Source organism: Ascaphus truei, chromosome 21 (genome assembly GCF_040206685.1).
Source record: "Ascaphus truei isolate aAscTru1 chromosome 21, aAscTru1.hap1, whole genome shotgun sequence".
In the NCBI taxonomy this organism is placed as follows: domain Eukaryota; kingdom Metazoa; phylum Chordata; class Amphibia; order Anura; family Ascaphidae; genus Ascaphus; species Ascaphus truei.
This window is the reverse complement of record NC_134503.1, coordinates 11,015,158-11,036,557: the sequence shown is the minus strand read 5'-3', so window position 1 is coordinate 11,036,557 and position 21,400 is coordinate 11,015,158. Positions and strand designations below refer to the sequence as shown.

At 41.6% G+C, this 21,400-nt stretch overlaps 1 protein-coding gene across 2 annotated transcripts in view; it reads right to left on the bottom strand.

Moving 5' to 3' along the window:
* CNTRL (centriolin) overlaps positions 1-21,400 on the bottom strand; it is a 164,235-nt gene that overhangs the window by 96,332 nt on the left and 46,503 nt on the right. For both annotated transcript variants that reach the window (XM_075578958.1, XM_075578959.1), the window contains 5 exons: positions 20,958-21,117; positions 20,307-20,422; positions 19,313-19,530; positions 18,699-18,856; positions 17,933-18,006 (listed from right to left, as the gene is read on the bottom strand). In XM_075578958.1, coding sequence (XP_075435073.1) covers positions 17,933-18,006; positions 18,699-18,856; positions 19,313-19,530; positions 20,307-20,422; positions 20,958-21,117 — 726 coding nt within the window. The remainder of the gene's footprint in view (positions 1-17,932; positions 18,007-18,698; positions 18,857-19,312; positions 19,531-20,306; positions 20,423-20,957; positions 21,118-21,400) is intronic.

Below are 21,400 nucleotides of genomic sequence, written 5' to 3'. Positions count from 1 at the left end.
CCCACAATTAATAAATAAATCTAAATAAATAAATAAATAAATAAAGACATGAAGAGAAATAAATACTGTATATACTGTACAGTATATACACTGTATATATATATATATATATATATATATATATATATATATATATATATATATATATATATATATATATATATATATATATATATATATATATATACAGTATACATATATACACTGTGTATATATACTGTATATATATATATATATATATATATATATATATATATACATACTGTATGTGAGTGAAAAGAGAAAAAAGTAACCCGTATGGGAGCACTCAGGTATGCAATTGATATATTTGTTTATTTATTTGACACAGTGCAAAAAGGGATGAATAAACAGTACATGATTTAAAAACACTTAAAAAAGAGGCATGGACCCTTAAACACTAATGAACAGCACTAGGGAACGACACACACTGTCAACCCTAAACATGAAAAGGATAGTGACTCAAAAAACACTAGGGAGAATCAAAGTGAATCACAATACAGTAGGTTACTGGGTTTAAAGGCACCTACAGTATACAACGCTAAGGATAATGCACACTACAATACCAAAAAGTATTTTAACCAAGCAAGTAAACCAAAATCAATATATACTGTAAGTAACAACCAGAAAAGACAATTTAAAACCAAACTAACCCTTACAATACCAAGGATTACATCTATCTAATTGTAAAAAACCTTATACAGTACATTATACACAGCATTGTTTAAAAACCCCTTCCCCCCTAATGTTTGTGTTAAGCAGATTACACTGAAGGGAGAGAGATATAAAGGCCTAAAGCCCCTTCCCCCCCTAATGTTTCTGTTAAGTAGATTACACTGAAGGGAGAGAGATATAAAGGCCTAAAGCCCCTTCCCCCCTAATGTTTCTGTTAAACAGATTACAGTACATTGAAGGGAGAGAGATTTTACAGAAACACACATTAGGGGGGAGGGGGCTTTAAACAGATTACAGTACATTGAAGGGAGAGAGATGTTTCTGTTACCAGTAAATCTCCCTCCCTGCATTGCTAACCACCCTCACCCCCTACCCACATACCGTTAACCCCCCCCCCCATCCTGGCCATGGCCCCTCCGCTTCTGCAAAACAGACACAAAAATTAAAACATACAAAGTAATGTCCCCTAACCCCTTAATCACCATAGCGGTTATTAACCGCTACAGTCATGAAGGGGTTAACCCACCCTCACCCACCCACCACTCGGGATGCCTACATACCCTCCCACACTAACCCCCCCCCCACCCGTGAGGCCTAACCACCCAATCAGTTCCCACAAGGGAGGCCTACCCACATACCGTTGGGGAAACACCCCACCCCCACCCCAGTACCCACAATAAAAACAGTACAATCACCCACAATAAACAGCATTCTATTTATTAAATACATTACCCACCCCCTGTGCCCCCCCCCCCCATAAATACAAGATTTATTCTTTTACATTCAGGGTCCATAACGCAGCCCCACGCTAGTCCCCGGTGGGCTGGCAGGGCACCTGGACAGACCTACAGTTTACCAGCAGCATTCCACAGGTTCTGGAGGCCTGCTGGTGGATCCTGCCAGCACCATGGCGCCCAGGTGGTCTCCTTGGGTCACCGTGAGCCTCAATTGGGTCCACACGGTAGGCCCAAGGATGTCTGGGAGCCCCGGGTCAAACCCACAGGTGTCTGCGGGGCCTCGGGTGGTTCCCATGGGGGTCTGGGGAACTCACGGGTGCTCACTACGGGTCCGCGGTGCCCCCACAGAAGTGGGACCACACATCATCATCCCCGCACCTACGGCTCGGAGGTGCCCCCACAGAAGTGGGACCACACATCGTCATGCCCGCAGACTACGGGTCCGCGGTGCCCCCACAGAAGTGGGACCACACATCATCATCCCCGCATGTGTCACCCGTGGAACCACCAGCCTGCTACCCTTTAGGATACCCGAGGATTCCCCGCGGGTGGTCTCCAGAGGTCCCACGCAAAACCACGGAAGTAACCCTGAATGTAAAAAAAATAAACCTGGCCAATACATTCAATACATACACCCTCCCCCCCAACACCTACAGTACAATAATGTGCAAAATAACTATTATCCAGATATGGATAATAGATTAATTGCCCATTATTAAAAACATTAACTAGCATATACAAATAAATAAAGTACTACTGACCTCATCAATACGAAGTGTCCGATGCCAGCGCCTTCCTTCTCTTGCCCACACAAAACATAGCCAAAACCAAGCCAATACATTGCAATTACATTCAGATATCAATTAACCCCTTAAACACCTTATCGGATAATAACCGCAAAGGTAATTAAGGGGTTAAGCCACACAGGCACGATACCCACCCTTCACCCATGAATTTGTACTGTGGCTTCATCATGCAACTATATATATATATACTGTATATATATACATACAGAGAGACAGAGAGAAAGAGAGAGAGAGAGATATATACAGTATATATATATACACACGTTATATACACACCCATGATAAACCAAATATACAGTACAAATAAATGTAGAAGGGTTATCAAAACCATACTGTTCTACAACCAAACACTTCTCCATACAGATACTACATTAAAATCAATTTCCTTTAAAAATCCTAACTGATCTCACAATCTACTGTACTGTATATGATCACAAACCAATGAAAAAAAAGTCACATTCCAAAATGCATAAAATCTATGCACCATACTGTATACATTCTGCAAATTAATCAAACGTAAACAAAAATCAGTTAGCAATCATTATTTACACCCCTAAACATTTCACACTCAATCAAGAACAATGAGACCATTAACAGATTCACGCCTAGAGCAGAACAATTAAGCCTTTGAAAAAATATAAGTACCGACAAAAATACAACCTTTACAGTACAGTACAACCAAGGCTATCTATCCCTGACCTTCCTCAAACACACAATACAATACCAAGGAATAATACATCTATCTAATTTTAAAATACTTTAAACTCACAAAATAATTAAAAACACATCTAATCCAGCTTTTAAAACATCATCATTTCTTACCCTGAATGTATACTGTACTGTATATCTCTCTAGACATATATATTGTACATACATACATACAGTGGCAAGAAATGATATACCACAAAAAAATAAAAATACACAGGTTAAAAAACCTTTTGAAAAAATTAACAAGTTAAATAAAATACATTTCTTTACTGTAGTTCACTTACCATTACTTGCCCCCACCGACTCCCGTTGCCCAGCTTACTCACGAACCAATCCACGATCAGGAACCCATAAAATAATAAACCATTGAAAATAATAAACATTAAACTAAAAATCCAAACCAATCCACGGGTCTTCTACTTGTAATACACCTTCATCTGTATTCTTCTTTCTTCTATCTCCTTCCGGGCGGGGCAGGGCGTGGTCTTCTTTCCATCATCGGCCACGCCCTTGTCTTTTTCCTTCTCCGGAGGTCCTTCCTCCGCGGCGTCTGGCTGCAAAATGAGACGACATAGGCTTTTAAAGGCCTATGACGTCACATTTTGCGTCATGGTTCCCACGGTCCTGATTGGACCGTGAAAACCATGTGTGTTGGCCGATAATAAAAAAATGATGACGTCACTTAAAGGGAATGAAAGCACAGCCAATCAGAATGGCTTTGCTTCAATTGCCTTTAAGATGACGTCATGAAAAGGCACATGGCCGTGCACACATGGTACTAGAGCCAATCAGAGCGTGGGAACTTTATGCCTACTCTGATTGGCTCTGGTATACCATGTGTCAGGGGCTTGGGGGAGAAAGGATGTGACGTCAATGAAAACCTGTCACGTGGTACGGTAGCCAATCAGAGCGTGGGAACTTTATCCTTATTGACGTCACATCCTTTCTCCCCCAAGCCCCTGACACATGGTATACCAGAGCCAATCAGAGTAGGGATAAAGTTCCCACGCTCTGATTGGCTCTGGTATACCATGTGTCAGGGGCTTGGGGGAGAAAGGATGTGACGTCAATAAGGATAAAGTTCCCACGCTCTGATTGGCTACCGTACCACGTGACAGGTTTTCATTGACGTCACATCCTTTCTCCCCCAAGCCCCTGACACATGGTATACCAGAGCCAATCAGAGTAGGCATAAAGTTCCCACGCTCTGATTGGCTCTAGTACCATGTGTGCACGGCCATGTGCCTTTTCATGACGTCATCTTAAAGGCAATTGAAGCAAAGCCATTCTGATTGGCTGTGCTTTCATTCCCTTTAAGTGACGTCATCATTTTTTTATTATCGGCCAACACACATGGTTTTCACGGTCCAATCAGGACCGTGGGAACCATGACGCAAAATGTGACGTCATAGGCCTTTAAAAGCCTATGTCGTCTCATTTTGCAGCCAGACGCCGCGGAGGAAGGACCTCCGGAGAAGGAAAAAGACAAGGGCGTGGCCGATGATGGAAAGAAGACCACGCCCTGCCCCGCCCGGAAGGAGATAGAAGAAAGAAGAATACAGATGAAGGTGTATTACAAGTAGAAGACCCGTGGATTGGATTTTTAGTTTAATGTTTATTATTTTCAATGGTTTATTATTTTATGGGTTCCTGATCGTGGATTGGTTCGTGAGTAAGCTGGGCAACGGGAGTCGGTGGGGGCAAGTAATGGTAAGTGAACTACAGTAAAGAAATGTATTTTATTTAACTTGTTAATTTTTTCAAAAGGTTTTTTAACCTGTGTATTTTTATTTTTTTGTGGTATATCATTTCTTGCCACTGTATGTATGTATGTACAATATATATGTCTAGAGAGATATACAGTACAGTATACATTCAGGGTAAGAAATGATGATGTTTTAAAAGCTGGATTAGATGTGTTTTTAATTATTTTGTGAGTTTAAAGTATTTTAAAATTAGATAGATGTATTATTCCTTGGTATTGTATTGTGTGTTTGAGGAAGGTCAGGGATAGATAGCCTTGGTTGTACTGTACTGTAAAGGTTGTATTTTTGTCGGTACTTATATTTTTTCAAAGGCTTAATTGTTCTGCTCTAGGCGTGAATCTGTTAATGGTCTCATTGTTCTTGATTGAGTGTGAAATGTTTAGGGGTGTAAATAATGATTGCTAACTGATTTTTGTTTACGTTTGATTAATTTGCAGAATGTATACAGTATGGTGCATAGATTTTATGCATTTTGGAATGTGACTTTTTTTTCATTGGTTTGTGATCATATACAGTACAGTAGATTGTGAGATCAGTTAGGATTTTTAAAGGAAATTGATTTTAATGTACTGTAGTATCTGTATGGAGAAGTGTTTGGTTGTAGAACAGTATGGTTTTGATAACCCTTCTACATTTATTTGTACTGTATATTTGGTTTATCATGGGTGTGTATATAACGTGTGTATATATATATACTGTATATATCTCTCTCTCTCTCTTTCTCTCTGTCTCTCTGTATGTATATATATACAGTATATATATATATAGTTGCATGATGAAGCCACAGTACAAATTCATGGGTGAAGGGTGGGTATCGTGCCTGTGTGGCTTAACCCCTTAATTACCTTTGCGGTTATTATCCGATAAGGTGTTTAAGGGGTTAATTGATATCTGAATGTAATTGCAATGTATTGGCTTGGTTTTGGCTATGTTTTGTGTGGGCAAGAGAAGGAAGGCGCTGGCATCGGACACTTCGTATTGATGAGGTCAGTAGTACTTTATTTATTTGTATATGCTAGTTAATGTTTTTAATAATGGGCAATTAATCTATTATCCATATCTGGATAATAGTTATTTTGCACATTATTGTACTGTAGGTGTTGGGGGGGAGGGTGTATGTATTGAATGTATTGGCCAGGTTTATTTTTTTTACATTCAGGGTTACTTCCGTGGTTTTGCGTGGGACCTCTGGAGACCACCCGCGGGGAATCCTCGGGTATCCTAAAGGGTAGCAGGCTGGTGGTTCCACGGGTGACACATGCGGGGATGATGATGTGTGGTCCCACTTCTGTGGGGGCACCGCGGACCCGTAGTCTGCGGGCATGACGATGTGTGGTCCCACTTCTGTGGGGGCACCTCCGAGCCGTAGGTGCGGGGATGATGATGTGTGGTCCCACTTCTGTGGGGGCACCGCGGACCCGTAGTGAGCACCCGTGAGTTCCCCAGACCCCCATGGGAACCACCCGAGGCCCCGCAGACACCTGTGGGTTTGACCCGGGGCTCCCAGACATCCTTGGGCCTACCGTGTGGACCCAATTGAGGCTCACGGTGACCCAAGGAGACCACCTGGGCGCCATGGTGCTGGCAGGATCCACCAGCAGGCCTCCAGAACCTGTGGAATGCTGCTGGTAAACTGTAGGTCTGTCCAGGTGCCCTGCCAGCCCACCGGGGACTAGCGTGGGGCTGCGTTATGGACCCTGAATGTAAAAGAATAAATCTTGTATTTATGGGGGGGGGGGGCACAGGGGGTGGGTAATGTATTTAATAAATAGAATGCTGTTTATTGTGGGTGATTGTACTGTTTTTATTGTGGGTACTGGGGTGGGGGTGGGGTGTTTCCCCAACGGTATGTGGGTAGGCCTCCCTTGTGGGTAGTTAGTGGGTGAGGGTTGAGGGTGGTTAGGCCTCACGGGGTGGGGGGTTAGAGTGGGAGGGTATGTACAGTAGGCGTCCCAAGTGGTGGGTGAGGGCGGGTTAACCCCTTCATGACTGTAGCGGTTAATAACCGCTATGGTGATTAAGGGGTTAGGGGACATTACTTTGAAAGTGTTATTTTTTTTCTCTGTTTTACTGTACAGCAGCGGAGGTTGCCATGGGTAGTGGGTAGTGTATTGAATGTATTTATTGGTTATTATGCGTTAACCCCTTCATTACCTTAGCGGCTATACGCTATGCTAATGAAGCCTCGTTTCTGAACTTTTAATAATATTGTGCAGGAGCAGGGGGTCCCCTGAGATTAGATTTCTGTCTCAGGGAACCCCCTGCTCACTCTACAATATTATTAAAAAGACAGAAATGCTGCTTCTTTACCATAGCGCATAGCCGCTAAGCTAAAGAATGATTCTTTAATGATGTGTGTGTTTTATTCACAGTGTAGATGTTCTCCGGAGCTGAAGCGCACAGGTTTCAGGTCTGGGGACCCCGTGCCCCCCGAGATACAGGCCCCTTTAGGGGGTGCCGGTATCCCTCTGCTCTGCTTGGTTTACAGGCCGCGATCACGTGATCGGACCTTTAAACCAAGCAGAGGGCTACCGGCACCCCCTAAAGGGGCCTGTATCTCGGGGGGCACGGGGTCCCCAGACCTAAAACCTGTGCGGTTCAGCTCCAGAGACCCCCTGCACATCTACACTATCAATAAAAATGTATTTCCAATGTATTTATTGTCATTTATTTATTTATTTTTTGGCGGCTGCTGTGTGTGATTATTTTTTATTGTGTTTAGCGGGGGTGGGTGACGGGGTTTATAAATGTGAGTTTATAAATAAAATAAAGAATATTATTTATAGGGGCCTTAGAACAGAAGTTCCCACGCCAATTGCGCGCTCATTGCTCTTTTGTTACAATGTTGCTGGTCTTGCGGGTTTGCAGTCTGGCAGCAAAAAGCAGTTTGTACTGTAGTACTGTGTGTGAGATAAAGTAACCAGTTCTTTTATTGCTGAAGTCGCCACTAAAAACTTTTATTTACAAATACAGTACAAAAACCGTGCAACACACAACAACATTCAGTATCCTTTGTTTAAGTACAGCAGGTACTATAGGGTAAAACATGTACTGTACAGTACAGCACAACATTACAGTATGGTCTCACTGAAAGTCCTCCCCATTTTCCAGCCATGGCCGATGCCTTGCATGGCGCAAAACGCCATTAATGCAGTCTCTAACGCCTCTCATTACAGGATCTGTAACAGGGTAATAGCGCTGCATTTCTTCCACAATCTTTTTCCTTAAATTGGCAGGAAGGGCATTTTTTTGGCGATTCCCATCATAGTTCACTTTGAACACCCACTCGCAGTACAATGTGTAGGGAACATGGTGTTTAAATATGATCAAGGCATACTTGTGTGGTATACCAGCACTCCTCACCCTATACTTCTCCCTCAGCGCCGGTGTCAGATCGCACAGGGAGATGTCGGGCACTGTTTGTATGCGAGCGGGTGTAGGAAGTCTTTTGGGAGCGGGTGTACTTGAGGCGATGGGCAATGGTAGGGTGTCTGGGAGGAAGCTTTCCTCCGGTAGTGGTCGCCGGGTTGTCTCCTGGCGTGGTCTAGATGGGGTTGTCATGTCCTCCTCAATAGCATAGTACACTGTATCTTCTGGTGGAGGGTGTGTGCTTGGTGATGGAAGGGGGTCGAAGGTACCATGCATCACATCCATGTCACCCCCCTGCTCCAGCATCGGGGAAACAGGGGCATTAACACCGAGCAAATAATGTATGCCCGCTATGTCTGCCTCTATCTTGTCCATCCGTTGATCCATCCGTTGCTCCATATGTAGCATCCGTTGATCCAGCCGTTGCTCCATATGTAGCACCGACTCCAGAAGCAGATCTAGCTTTGCCAGCACACTAGAATTCCCGGGGAGATCCACACTTAGCCCATTCAGGATCCGGTCCAACGAGCTGCTTGTGCATGGCATCTGGAGATCTGGGGGGATGGGTGCAACGGAGGATGAGATGGGGGTTCCCTGGAGAGAAGCGGCATCGATGGAGAGTGGAAGAGGTGACCTGGGGATGCCCGGTACAGGAGAAGCTGCAGCGTGGTGGAAGAGGGATGGAGAAGGTGACCGCTGGATTTCCGGGAGAGAAGCAGAGTCGTCCAAGAGCAAAGGAGACAGTGACCCGTTGATTTCAGAGGCAGCAGCATCTTCAGATGGAACCGGAGAAGATGGGGGTGGAGAAGCCGGGCTGAAGATTTCCGGGACAGCTACAGCAGAGTCGTCGAAGCATATGGGAGCAAGTGGTCTGCGGATTCGGTGAGTTGGCTGCCATGCGTCTTGCGAACCGAGCACAGTACCGTATTTCTTCTTCACATAATAAGGCTGACGTGTTTTAAAAGCCTTAGCCTTTGGGGTCAGCAGAAGGTTTTCTTTGTTGGCCTTAGCCTGTCGCTTTGCCTTTGGCTTGGGAACGGTAACTGCCTTTCTTTTTTTCAGTGTGGCAGGCACAGCAGAGGTGAGATGATTCTTTCTTCCATAGAACCGGGGATGCTCCATGTAAGCGGGAGGCACAATGCAGTATCTGGACAATGCCTCAGATAAAGATCAGCAAGTGGTGGGCTATGCAACGTGTACAACCTTTTATGCATGGTGGCCAGGTACAGGTGTTGAAAGTGGGTGGTCTGTTATGTGAGTCATTAACATATAAATACACCATCCATTTTGTGGATTCACTGCACATTGAATACACATCGACTAAACATCGAATACACATTCTTGTGTTTGTATTTCTTTCTACAGTACTCGCAGCAATGCCTGTTAAGAAGATTTCAAAGGATCTCAGCATGAGAATGAAGGAGATGTACACGAGCGGACAACGAATTGCAGATATCCAGCGCTGGTTAACTGCTTCTGGCCTCGTTGTGCCATCAAGCACTGTGTGCTATCATGCACAAGGAAAAAACAGAGACCGCAAAAAGGCACCAAGGGTAACAAATGCGTAAGTATACTGTATTTATAAAACTTAACCAAAAAAAATATAGAAAACTGTAGTGTACATCTACAGTATACCGTATTTATATAGTATATTTATTATATTACAACAGTATATACTGTAGTGTACTGTATGTGTGGTCAATTTATATTTTTTGTGCAGCAGTATACACTTTTGGTATATTGCAATTCATCTGACAACGGAATATACAGTATATGATGTGTATTTATTATGATATAACAACAGTATACCGTATTTATATAGTATATTTATTATATTACAACAGTATATACTGTAGTGTACTGTATGTGTGGTCAATTTATATTTTTTGTGCAGCAGTATACACTTTTGGTATATTGCAATTCATCTGACAACGGAATATACAGTATATGATGTGTATTTATTATGATATAACAACAGTATACCGTATTTATATAGTATATTTATTATATTACAACAGTATATACTGTAGTGTACTGTATGTGTGGTCAATTTATATTTTTTGTGCAGCAGTATACACTTTTGGTATATTGCAATTCATCTGACAACGGAATATTTATATAGTATATTTATATTACAACAGTACTGTATACTGTATATTTTGTCTATTTATATTTATAGTACAGCAGTATACATTTTTTGTATATTTATATTTACTGTATATTACAACATTACATGTACAGTATACAGTATACATTTTATATTGCTGCATATTAATAACACAATATAATTTCTTTGCATTGTAGGGAGACTACTCTTCTGGTGGACAGAATAAGTGAGGAGAATGATGAGAGGAGCGCATTAAGGGTTAAAAACACTCTTCAGGAAAACCACAATCTGACTGTATCCGAGAGCAGCATAAAGAAGATGAGACGCAGAATTGGATGGAAATATGGACGTGTGAGGTTAGTAGTGGACAGTACAGGAGGTACTGTACTGTAAAGTAAAAATGTTGTTTTGCAAACTGTACTGCGCTGTGACGCTAACATTTTTTATTCATTGTCATTACAGAGCGTACCCCATGATACGGGACGCAAACAAAATCAAAAGAGTGCTCCAGGCCCAGGCATGGATCGACAGCGGTGAGACTTTCCAGGATTGCATCTTCACTGATGAGTCTACTGTGTCGCTGGAGAGATTTGCAAGATTTGCGTTCCACAAAAAAGGCCGCATAACTTTGAAGCCACGGCCAAAACACCCTGTGAAGCTGCATGTGTGGGGTGCCATCTCTAGGCGTGGACCGGGATGCATTGTCGTCTTTGAAGGTACAATTTCTCAAATATAATGCCGCCTAATGCACTGTACTTGACTAGTGTTGCCTTACCGTATGCACTGTACTGTACTATTGAGCACTTTTCTTTTCTTGCTATAGGAATCATGAATAAAGATTTCTTCCAAGACAACATTGTGCCCGTGATAGTGCGATACATCACACAAGACTTTCCCAATGGTCATCGCTTTTACCAGGACAATGATCCCAAGCACACCGCGTCGACGGCGCATATCCTTGAGCGCGGCATCAACTGGGTGAAGACGCCAGCGGAGTAAGTGTAGTAGACCGTGTCCCATTTATATGTTCCCCACTGTTTTTACTGTGTACTGTATCTCTTAAACTAATTGTCCTTTCTTTCCAATCACAGATCACCAGACTTCAATCCGATCGAAATGGTCTGGCATCAGCTGAAGGACCACATCCGTAAAGTGGCGAAACCCTCCAAGAAGGACGAGTTGTATACAGCCATAATGAGTTTTTGGAACGATGTACTCACCGAGGAACGATGCAATAAATATATAGACCATATTGCCACTGTGTTGCCCATTGTCATCGCGCGCAATGGACAAGCATCAGGAAAGTAGTACAGTGCTGTAGTATTGTACAGTAGGTACACTATGATACAGGTAAGTATGGCACAGATTTTAGCTTTCCCAATAGTCAGAGTTTACAGTAGTTCCAGTATACAGTACAGTAGACTAGTTTGACATACTACAGTAACTGCCTACTAACTGCTCCATTTTTTCTTTCCAGAGAAAGCTGCACCAGCCACCTACTGTACAGTAGGTCTACCATAATACAGTACGCACATACAGTACAGTACAGTAACTGAACAAAGTTTTTGTTTTCTTGTCGTTCCAGGAAAAAGGGTGCACCAGAGGGGAGGGGGGGCCTTGTGTTCGTCAAATCTGCTTGTGCAGTCAAATGTACAGTATATAAACAGCAGTAATGATGTACACAAAACCTCTCCTCTCTCAATGAACTACTGTACCGCAGACACAATGAGGATACTGTTACAGTATGAAGGGAAAAAGAACAGGATGGGTTATTTAACATTACAGTATACTGTGCAATATTTATACTGTATATTTATATATACTGTATTTTTATTCTAAAGGTATTCGAGAATGTACTCTACTAGATGAGGACCTGGTGACTTTCAACACTCTCAGACACACAGAAAGGATTATTTCACATCACTGTATATTTATCCTGTATATTTTCAGTAATTTAGAAGCAGTGGCTGTTCTGAACAGCCCAGGGCCAGTTTAACAAAACAATGGCTTGGATTGGATTAGCCAGACGATTGATGCTTGGCCAGGGAGGGATTAAAAACTCTAAGGGAGGGGGTGGGTGGTGTAGCTGTACTGTAGGATTGTACTGTGTCAGTATTTCCAACGCCAGGTCACCCTAATAATTGCATTAATAAACCCCCAAAGACAAGGCCCAAATATACTAGTACAGTATACAGTACTGTAAAGTATGTATTATTGTGTGTTGATGTTTTGAATTGCTGTTAACTTGAAATGTTTCACCATTGTATTGTACTGTATTTGTAAATAAAAGTATTTTGTGGCGACTTCAGCAATAAAAGAACTGGTTAATTTATCTCACATAAAGTACGTGAATACGACCGCAATCACCATTGTACAGTAAATGGGTGCATAGGATGGAACGACAGGTGCTAAAGGGGTATAAATATGATACTGTATTTATCAGTATTGATCAAAGAGAATTGATCAGAAGGATTCCCCTTATAAAGTATACAGCACTCTATTGTCATTCATACAGTACAGTATACTGTAGTAAAAGGTAGACAACACATGGTCTTGCAGTACAGTATACTGTATTACTAAAAATCTGTCAGGTTGACCAGAATCACTGCGGATATCGGAAAATAATACAATTTTATTAATTCTACGTACTGTATATAAGGGGAATCCTTCTGATCAACTCTCTTTGAACAACACTGATAAATACAGTAATTTATCTCACACTCAGTACTACAAACTGCTTTTTGCTTGCAATAAACTAACAAACAGGGAAGCGCTACTGTATACTGTATGAGTTAGGATCAGGCCCAGCAGCCACTTTATGTTGAAAACCACATATGAAATGAGCATAAATTTGCATGAATAATTACACAAAAATATATAAAATAAATAGCACAAGTCTCTGACAGAGAGAAATTGTCCAGGTGGTGTGGATACAGGTTAATGCCCCTGTCTGATAGGACAGACTCGGGCAAGAATGGCCTGTGAGAGGTGAAAATCCAGAATGGTAGCTGGGATGGAAAGCGCTACCAACTGTGCAGGTATTGAAGTGTGTAGAAATGGGAAGGTGCCGTAGGCATCAAATGTGGAAAGCGCTCACCCAGACTTCATACACTGCGCTTTTTGCTTGCATACTGCAAAGCCGCAAGACCAGCAACATTGTAAAAAAAGAGCAAAAAAAAGAGCAATGAGCGCGAAATTGGCGTGGGAACTTCTGTTCTAGGGCCCCTAGAAATAATATTCTTTATTTTAGTTATAAACTCACATTTATATATAAAGTATATATTTATTTCTCTTCATGTACTGTATTTATTTAGATTTATTTATTAATTGTGGAGCTGCTGTGCGTGAGGGGCCATGGCCAGGATGGGGGGGGGGGGGGGGGGGGTAACGGTACAGTATGTGGGTAGGGGGTGAGGGTGGTTAGACCTCACAGTACATTATGCACATTGGGCCCCCCTCCTCCCCACATTTACATACTGTACTGTACACTACACGACATCAATGCAGGGAGGGTTTACCAATGCAGGGAGGGTTTACCAATGCAGGTAAGGCTTTAGGCCTTTATATCTCTCTCCCTTCAGTGTAATCTACTTAACAGAAACATTAGGGGGGGAAGGGGCTTTAGGCCTTTATATCTCTCTCCCTTCAGTGTAATCTGCTTAACACAAACATTAGGGGGGAAGGGGCTTTAGGCCTTTATATCTCTCTCCCTTCAGTGTAATCTACTTAACAGAAACATTAGGGGGGGAAGGGGCTTTAGGCCTTTATATCTCTCTCCCTTCAGTGTAATCTGCTTAACACAAACATTAGGGGGGAAGGGGTTTTTAAACAATGCTGTGTATAATGTACTGTATAAGGTTTTTTACAATTAGATAGATGTAATCCTTGGTATTGTAAGGGTTAGTTTGGTTTTAAATTGTCTTTTCTGGTTGTTACTTACAGTATATATTGATTTTGGTTTACTTGCTTGGTTAAAATACTTTTTGGTATTGTAGTGTGCATTATCCTTAGCGTTGTATACTGTAGGTGCCTTTAAACCCAGTAACCTACTGTATTGTGATTCACTTTGATTCTCCCTAGTGTTTTTTGAGTCACTATCCTTTTCATGTTTAGGGTTGACAGTGTGTGTCGTTCCCTAGTGCTGTTCATTAGTGTTTAAGGGTCCATGCCTCTTTTTTAAGTGTTTTTAAATCATGTACTGTTTATTCATCCCTTTTTGCACTGTGTCAAATAAATAAACAAATATATCAATTGCATACCTGAGTGCTCCCATACGGGTTACTTTTTTCTCTTTTCACTCACATACAGTATGTATATATATATATATATATATATATATATATATATATATATATATATATATATATATACAGTATATATACACAGTGTATATATGTATACTGTATATATATATATATATATATATATATATATATATATATATATATATATATATATATATATATATATATATACAGTGTATATACTGTACAGTATATACAGTATTTATTTCTCTTCATGTCTTTATTTATTTATTTATTTATTTAGATTTATTTATTAATTGTGGGGCTGCTGTGCGTGAATTTTTTTTATTGGGGGTGAGGGGGGTGTTTGGCCCTTGGTGTGAGTTTACGACTTGCAGCAGCAGCAGCACAATTAATAAATAAATATAAATAAATAAATAAATAAATGACAATAAATACATTTGAAATACATTTTTATTGATAGTGTACATGTGCAGGGGGTCTCCGGAGCTGAACCGCGGTGGTTTTAGGTCTGGGGACCCCGTGCCCCCCGAGATACAGGCCCCTTTAGGGGGTGCCGGTATCCCTCTGCTCTGCTTGGTTAAACGCAGAGCACTCAGCACTCAGAAACACAGGCCAGCCAGATTTAAACACACACACAATAGGGGGAGGTTTTTTTTACATAGCTTGCAGGGAAGCTTAACGCACACACACAATAGGGGGATAGGGGGATAGGGGGAGGTTTTTTTTACATAGATTAGAGAGAAGGCAGGGCGTTTTAAAAGCGAGAATAGGGGGAGGGGGTTTTACATAGATTTTATTTATTTATTTAGATTTATTTATTAATTGTGGGGCTGCTGTGCGTGAATTTTTTTTATTGGGGTTGAGGGGGGTGTTTGGCCCTTGGTGTGAGTTTACGACTTGCAGCAGCAGCAGCACAATTAATAAATAAATATAAATAAATAAATAAATAAATGACAATAAATACATTTGAAATACATTTTTATTGATAGTGTACATGTGCAGGGGGTCTCCGGAGCTGAACCGCGGTGGTTTTAGGTCTGGGGACCCCGTGCCCCCCGAGATACAGGCCCCTTTAGGGGGTGCCGGTATCCCTCTGCTCTGCTTGGTTAAACGCAGAGCACTCAGCACTCAGAAACACAGGCCAGCCAGATTTAAACACACACACAATAGGGGGAGGTTTTTTTTACATAGCTTGCAGGGAAGCTTAACGCACACACACAATAGGGGGATAGGGGGATAGGGGGAGGTTTTTTTTACATAGATTAGAGAGAAGGCAGGGCGTTTTAAAAGCGAGAATAGGGGGAGGGGGTTTTACATAGATTTTATTTATTTATTTAGATTTATTTATTAATTGTGGGGCTGCTGTGCGTGAATTTTTTTTATTGGGGTTGAGGGGGGTGTTTGGCCCTTGGTGTGAGTTTACGACTTGCAGCAGCAGCAGCACAATTAATAAATAAATATAAATAAATAAATAAATAAATGACAATAAATACATTTGAAATACATTTTTATTGATAGTGTACATGTGCAGGGGGTCTCCGGAGCTGAACCGCGGTGGTTTTAGGTCTGGGGACCCCGTGCCCCCCGAGATACAGGCCCCTTTAGGGGGTGCCGGTATCCCTCTGCTCTGCTTGGTTTACAGGCCGCGATCACGTGATCGGGACCTTTAAACCAAGCAGAGGGCTACCGGCACCCCCTAAAGGGGCCTGTATCTCGGGGGGCACGGGGTCCCCAGACCTAAAACCACCGCGGTTCAGCTCCGGAGACCCCCTGCACATCTACACTATCAATAAAAATGTATTTCCAATGTATTTATTGTCATTTATTTATTTATTTTTTGGCGGCTGCTGTGTGTGTGTATTTTTTTATTGTGGGTAGCGGGAGGGTGGGTGAATGGGGTATTCGCCCCAACGATGGTTGGGGAGGGCTTGCGGGGGGGGGGGGGTGGGGTAGCGGGAGGGCTTAACCCCTTCATGACCGTAGCGGTATTAACTGCTACGATCGTGAAGGGGTTAAGTGCACCCGCAACCCCCCCCCCCTCCCGCAAGTCCTAAACTCACACCAAGGGCCAAATACCCCCCTCACCCATCCCCACTACACACAATAAAGCGGGCACGGTGGGTTAACCCCTTCATTGCCTTAGCGGCTATCCGCTATGGTAATGACGCAGCATTTTCCGTATTTTTAATAATATTGATCAGGAGCAGGGGGGTTCCCTGAGCATTAATTTCTGGCTCAGGGAACCCCCTGCTCACTGTACAATATTATTAAAATACAGAAATGATGCTTCTTTACCATAGCGCATAGACGCTAAGGTAAAGAACGAGTGTTTATTTATACTGTATATTGTATGTGTTTTATTGATAGTGTACATGTGCAGGGGGTCTCCAGAGCAGAAGCGCACAGGTTTCAGGTCTGGGGACCCCGTGCCCCCCGAGATACAGGCCCCTTTAGGGGGTGCCGGTATCCCTCTGCTCTGCTTGGTTTACAGGCCGCGGTCACGTGATCGGGGCTTTTAACGCAGAGCTGGATACCGGCACCCCCTAAAGGGGCCTGTATCTCGGGGGGCACGGGGTCCCCAGACCTAAAACCACCGCGGTTCAGCTCCGGAGACCCCCTGCACATCTACACTATCAATAAAAATGTATTTCAAATAATTTTTAATGTGTGGATGTTTGCGCAGAGAGAGAGCAGCGGATCTCTCTCTGCTGCAAACACATCTCGCCCCCGCCGCCCATACAGTACTGTAGTATCATTTATGTATGTGCATATACAGTACAGTACAGTACTGTATGTTAGGGCTTACAGGGGTTGTTGTTATACAGTATATATATATATATATATATATATATATATATATACTGCATTACAATTCATTATAGGGGACGGCTTCACAGAGAATAGCTCGCAAGCGCCACCATGTGTATTTTGACGGCATTGCAGTATTGTAACCAGCCGGAATAAAAAGCTTAAATTCCTGCCGGAAAATAACGCAATGCACTCTGGCTGAAAAATATCAGAAACCTGAATACACCCGAGTATACCCGAATTCGCGGGACTAGCCGTGCTCGAATAAAGTGTGTCGCCAGTGTAAATGCAGACGTTTCATTTCCCCCTTTAGTAACCGATTGCACTCAAACAAAGTGTCACACACACACACACACACACACACACACACACACACACACACACACACACACACACACACACACACACACACACAATTACTAGCAATAGGTGTTATGAAATAAAACGCAATTGAAAAGAATTTATGAAATGTACAACTTTGTGCTGAAAGCTTCCTAGCAGCCAATCATATCAATATCATATTTTTGAGTTCAAAATCCCTAAATGGTTTGCTGTTGGGAAAAAATAAATACAAAAGAGATACTGTTGGCAGGTGAAGGATAACTTAAGAACATGGCACTCTTAAGTTGTTCTAACACAAAGGCTCATAAACTGCAAAACTCATATTCACCTGTTCAATAAGCTTTAGCTCATCCCTAGAATCTACAAGTTCATCCTTTAGCAAGCCCAGCTCCTCTTTCTTCTCTGTAATGAGAAAAATATTGTAGAATAACTTTTACAGCCTGGCATTCAACTGACTAACAGTATTATGTAATGATTACTTAGTGCTATATTCTACTCCTGTGTTCAGACTTTAAAGTGACATTGGTTGTTGCTGCTCAATCAGGGGTTAATATGCAGCATTAAAGCTGTGTCCATGCTGCTTGATATTTCTTCTTGGAGGGATATAATTACTTGAACAGGGGAGTCCCCCAGGGATGATCCGCTGTGCCTCGACCTCAAGGGACCTCCCGGTTCCACAAGTATCACCGGTTTTAACAAACAATGGCCAAAGGGTCACACTCGCTCTGGCGGCCAATGGAAAGTTGCAATGTCTCCAGAAGAGGGCGTTGCAACATTTTATTGATGGGACCCCCCTTTCTCCCCCCCCCAACCCTCCCATATTTGTTGTTTTTTTGCCGATTAAAGTTAAATATACCAGTAACTTGGGGGTTTGGGGCTAGGAGCACCAGAGTTGTGCCCCCAGATCTACTTAGAGGAGGTCCTGCTAAGAGACCACCAGTCACGGCAGCAGCTGATAAGTAAAAAATAAATAAATGATGGTGTGACAACTAAAAGAAAGTAATAAACTAATTGTGAACGTTGGTAACTTGCTCAGGGCTCTGCATAATCAGGACAGGATGCAAGGTTTGGGCAACATGTATTGCAGCGCTTACCTTGCAGTATCTGCTGAATGGTTGCAGTTTCCTGTCTAACTGGTTGTTTCTGGTTGTTTAGCTGCTCAATTTCTTTTTGCATCATCTTGATGTCAGACTCCAGTTTCTCCAGATTGCTTGTAGCTGCTTTATTACAGTCTTCTGTAGCTTCCAACACTCTGAAGTAAAACAACAACTCATGAAAGGACTGCTGCTATAGATTTAGCAAATGATAAATCATCAACTAAATAGGGGTCACTTCTTTTTTCCCAACACCACTCTCTTATGCTGAAAAGATCCTGCAAATCTGTATATTCTAACACCTTTGCATATAATGGCCCGGTGCCTCTCTCTCCACACACTCCTCTAATACTGTACTGCAGGTTACAATATGTAGCTCAAACATTGCATATCAAAGTGTTCATTACTCTTAAAGTATTAAGGCCATGTTTATTTTACATATAAAGAGCCATATTTACTAAGCAGTGTTAAATTGAAAGTCACCTAATGGCACCGTAAGACTCTTTGGCCCATTCACTTGTTAAATTATACATATGGGCCTTCATGGCCCATTGCCCTGAATTTTTCACATGCTCTATGTATCTTATATATATTGACTAACTTATTATTTTTACTTTTTAGCTTGTGCCAACTTCTTCTTCAGGTCTTGGCTGCATTCCTCCAGAAGTTTTTTCTCATTGCTAAGCGACTCCACGCTGTCCTGCAGACTATGCATCTGGGTCATGAGAAGTTCTATTTCCTTATGGTCTCTCTCTAGCAGTTGTCTTTGCCACTCCACTTCCCCATGCAGGCGCTGTGATGTCCGCTGCAGATTTTCCAATTCCATTTTTCCCTACAAGAGGAAATATTCACTTTTCTTCATGTCCTTGTTACCACATTCAGGGACCATCTGTTTATGGAACCACTTAAAATTGTGAAATCGTTTTGTGCTTAGTATAGGACTGAAGCCAGCCAATAGGGGAAGGTTGGATTCTTGTAAATAAGAACGTAGACTATGCAAAGCAAAAATAAAAGAATGAAGCAGAAAGGATTTTTCCTACCAAGGAGGTGTCGTGCATTAATTCTGGGGATGATCACGCACAGCATCATTCATATATTATTGGTATGCTTCATGTTAATATATATATATATATATATATATATATATATATATATATATATATATATATACACACACACACACGCACACTTTAATTACACTTAATATATACACAAACACATCGAAGGACCTGCATGTGACTCAATAGCTGACAAACAAAATAAAACCAAGTATACTAAGGAATTTCCTCCATTTCAAAGTAATGAGTAATAAAGTGGATCGATTACCATAGTATTTGCAGCATTAAATGCATTTGGAAAGCAAAAGGTCAATGTTGAAGAGCTCTGCAACAATGCTTTCTCCAGTATTGTGTTGGCTACACTAAATTCTTCAGTATATTTTAAAGGTAGACACAGAAGAGCTATGGTACTGTACTGTGTTTTCCTGTTATGGATTTGACACAGACATAGTACTGTAGTTGCATGTCCAAAGGAGGTTCATTCTAGACAGGAACAAAAAGTACTGTGACAGCAACCTCTATGATGATTACATCAGATAACAGTCCTTACCTCCAACAGAGTGGATTGAGTCCTCTCCATTTCATTAACCTTTTGGTCATGTTGCAATGTAAGCCCTTGCAGTTCATTGTTTTCAAGTTGCAGCATTTCCAGTACATGTTTCAGTTCTAACAGAAGGCAAAGCGTTATTGACATTACTACTAAATACATTTACACTATATGGTTTATACTAAAACACAGTGCTAAAATGTGTTCTTGCCGAAAATACACTTCTAGCTTATCGGCTAGCAAAGCATTTGCTAAATACGGTAGATGTGAAGCACCAAAAGAAGAAAGCACTGTATAGTAGAAGAAAGCCCTGTATATTGCATTCAAGCAGCTGGTAATGTAGTGGAATCGGATAAAAATGTACTTTTATTAAGTTGGTATATTTTTAATCTTTACTGTATCTGTTATATTTGTAAATGAAATATGAAGCTTGTGTCTGTAAAAATTCCTGTGTGCTGCGTACCACGTGTTATACTGTAATTGTGAAGCGCTTTGAGTCCCATTGGGAGAACAGTGCTATATGAGAAAGTTATTATTATTATTATTATGAATACATATCAGTTTTACAAAATGACACCAGGGGACCTTTGACACAAGCACGGACTCGGTATCCGAGATTGGATGGATTTGCACATAGAAACAGATTTGCGTTACCAGATTTATGTTTATTTATTTGAGCTGCCACTCTCTGTAGGTTATCCTCCTCTTGAACCGCTTCTTGCTTCAAGATGACAAGCTGAGCTCTCTTTTCACTCAGCTGGGCATTAAGTTCTCCTTTTTGAACACTTAAATCCTCCACAAGAGACTTCAACTCCTACACCAACAATGATTGGATTGTTATAGTGTATAATAAAATAATAAACGTAGCAGGTCATATTAACATTTAGGTCAGAAGTTCTATCTCCAGAAAGCAAAAGAATACATGCAATAGTATATGCAATTCTATTACTAAGCCGCGGTGATTAGGGTTCTAATACAGCACTCAGATGATGCAGCACAGCAGCTATTTTATTAAATAAATGAATACCACTAGAGCAGCATTTTTTTCCCTCTTTCTATTGAGAAATTGGGAGATATTACAGAATAATTTTTTCCCT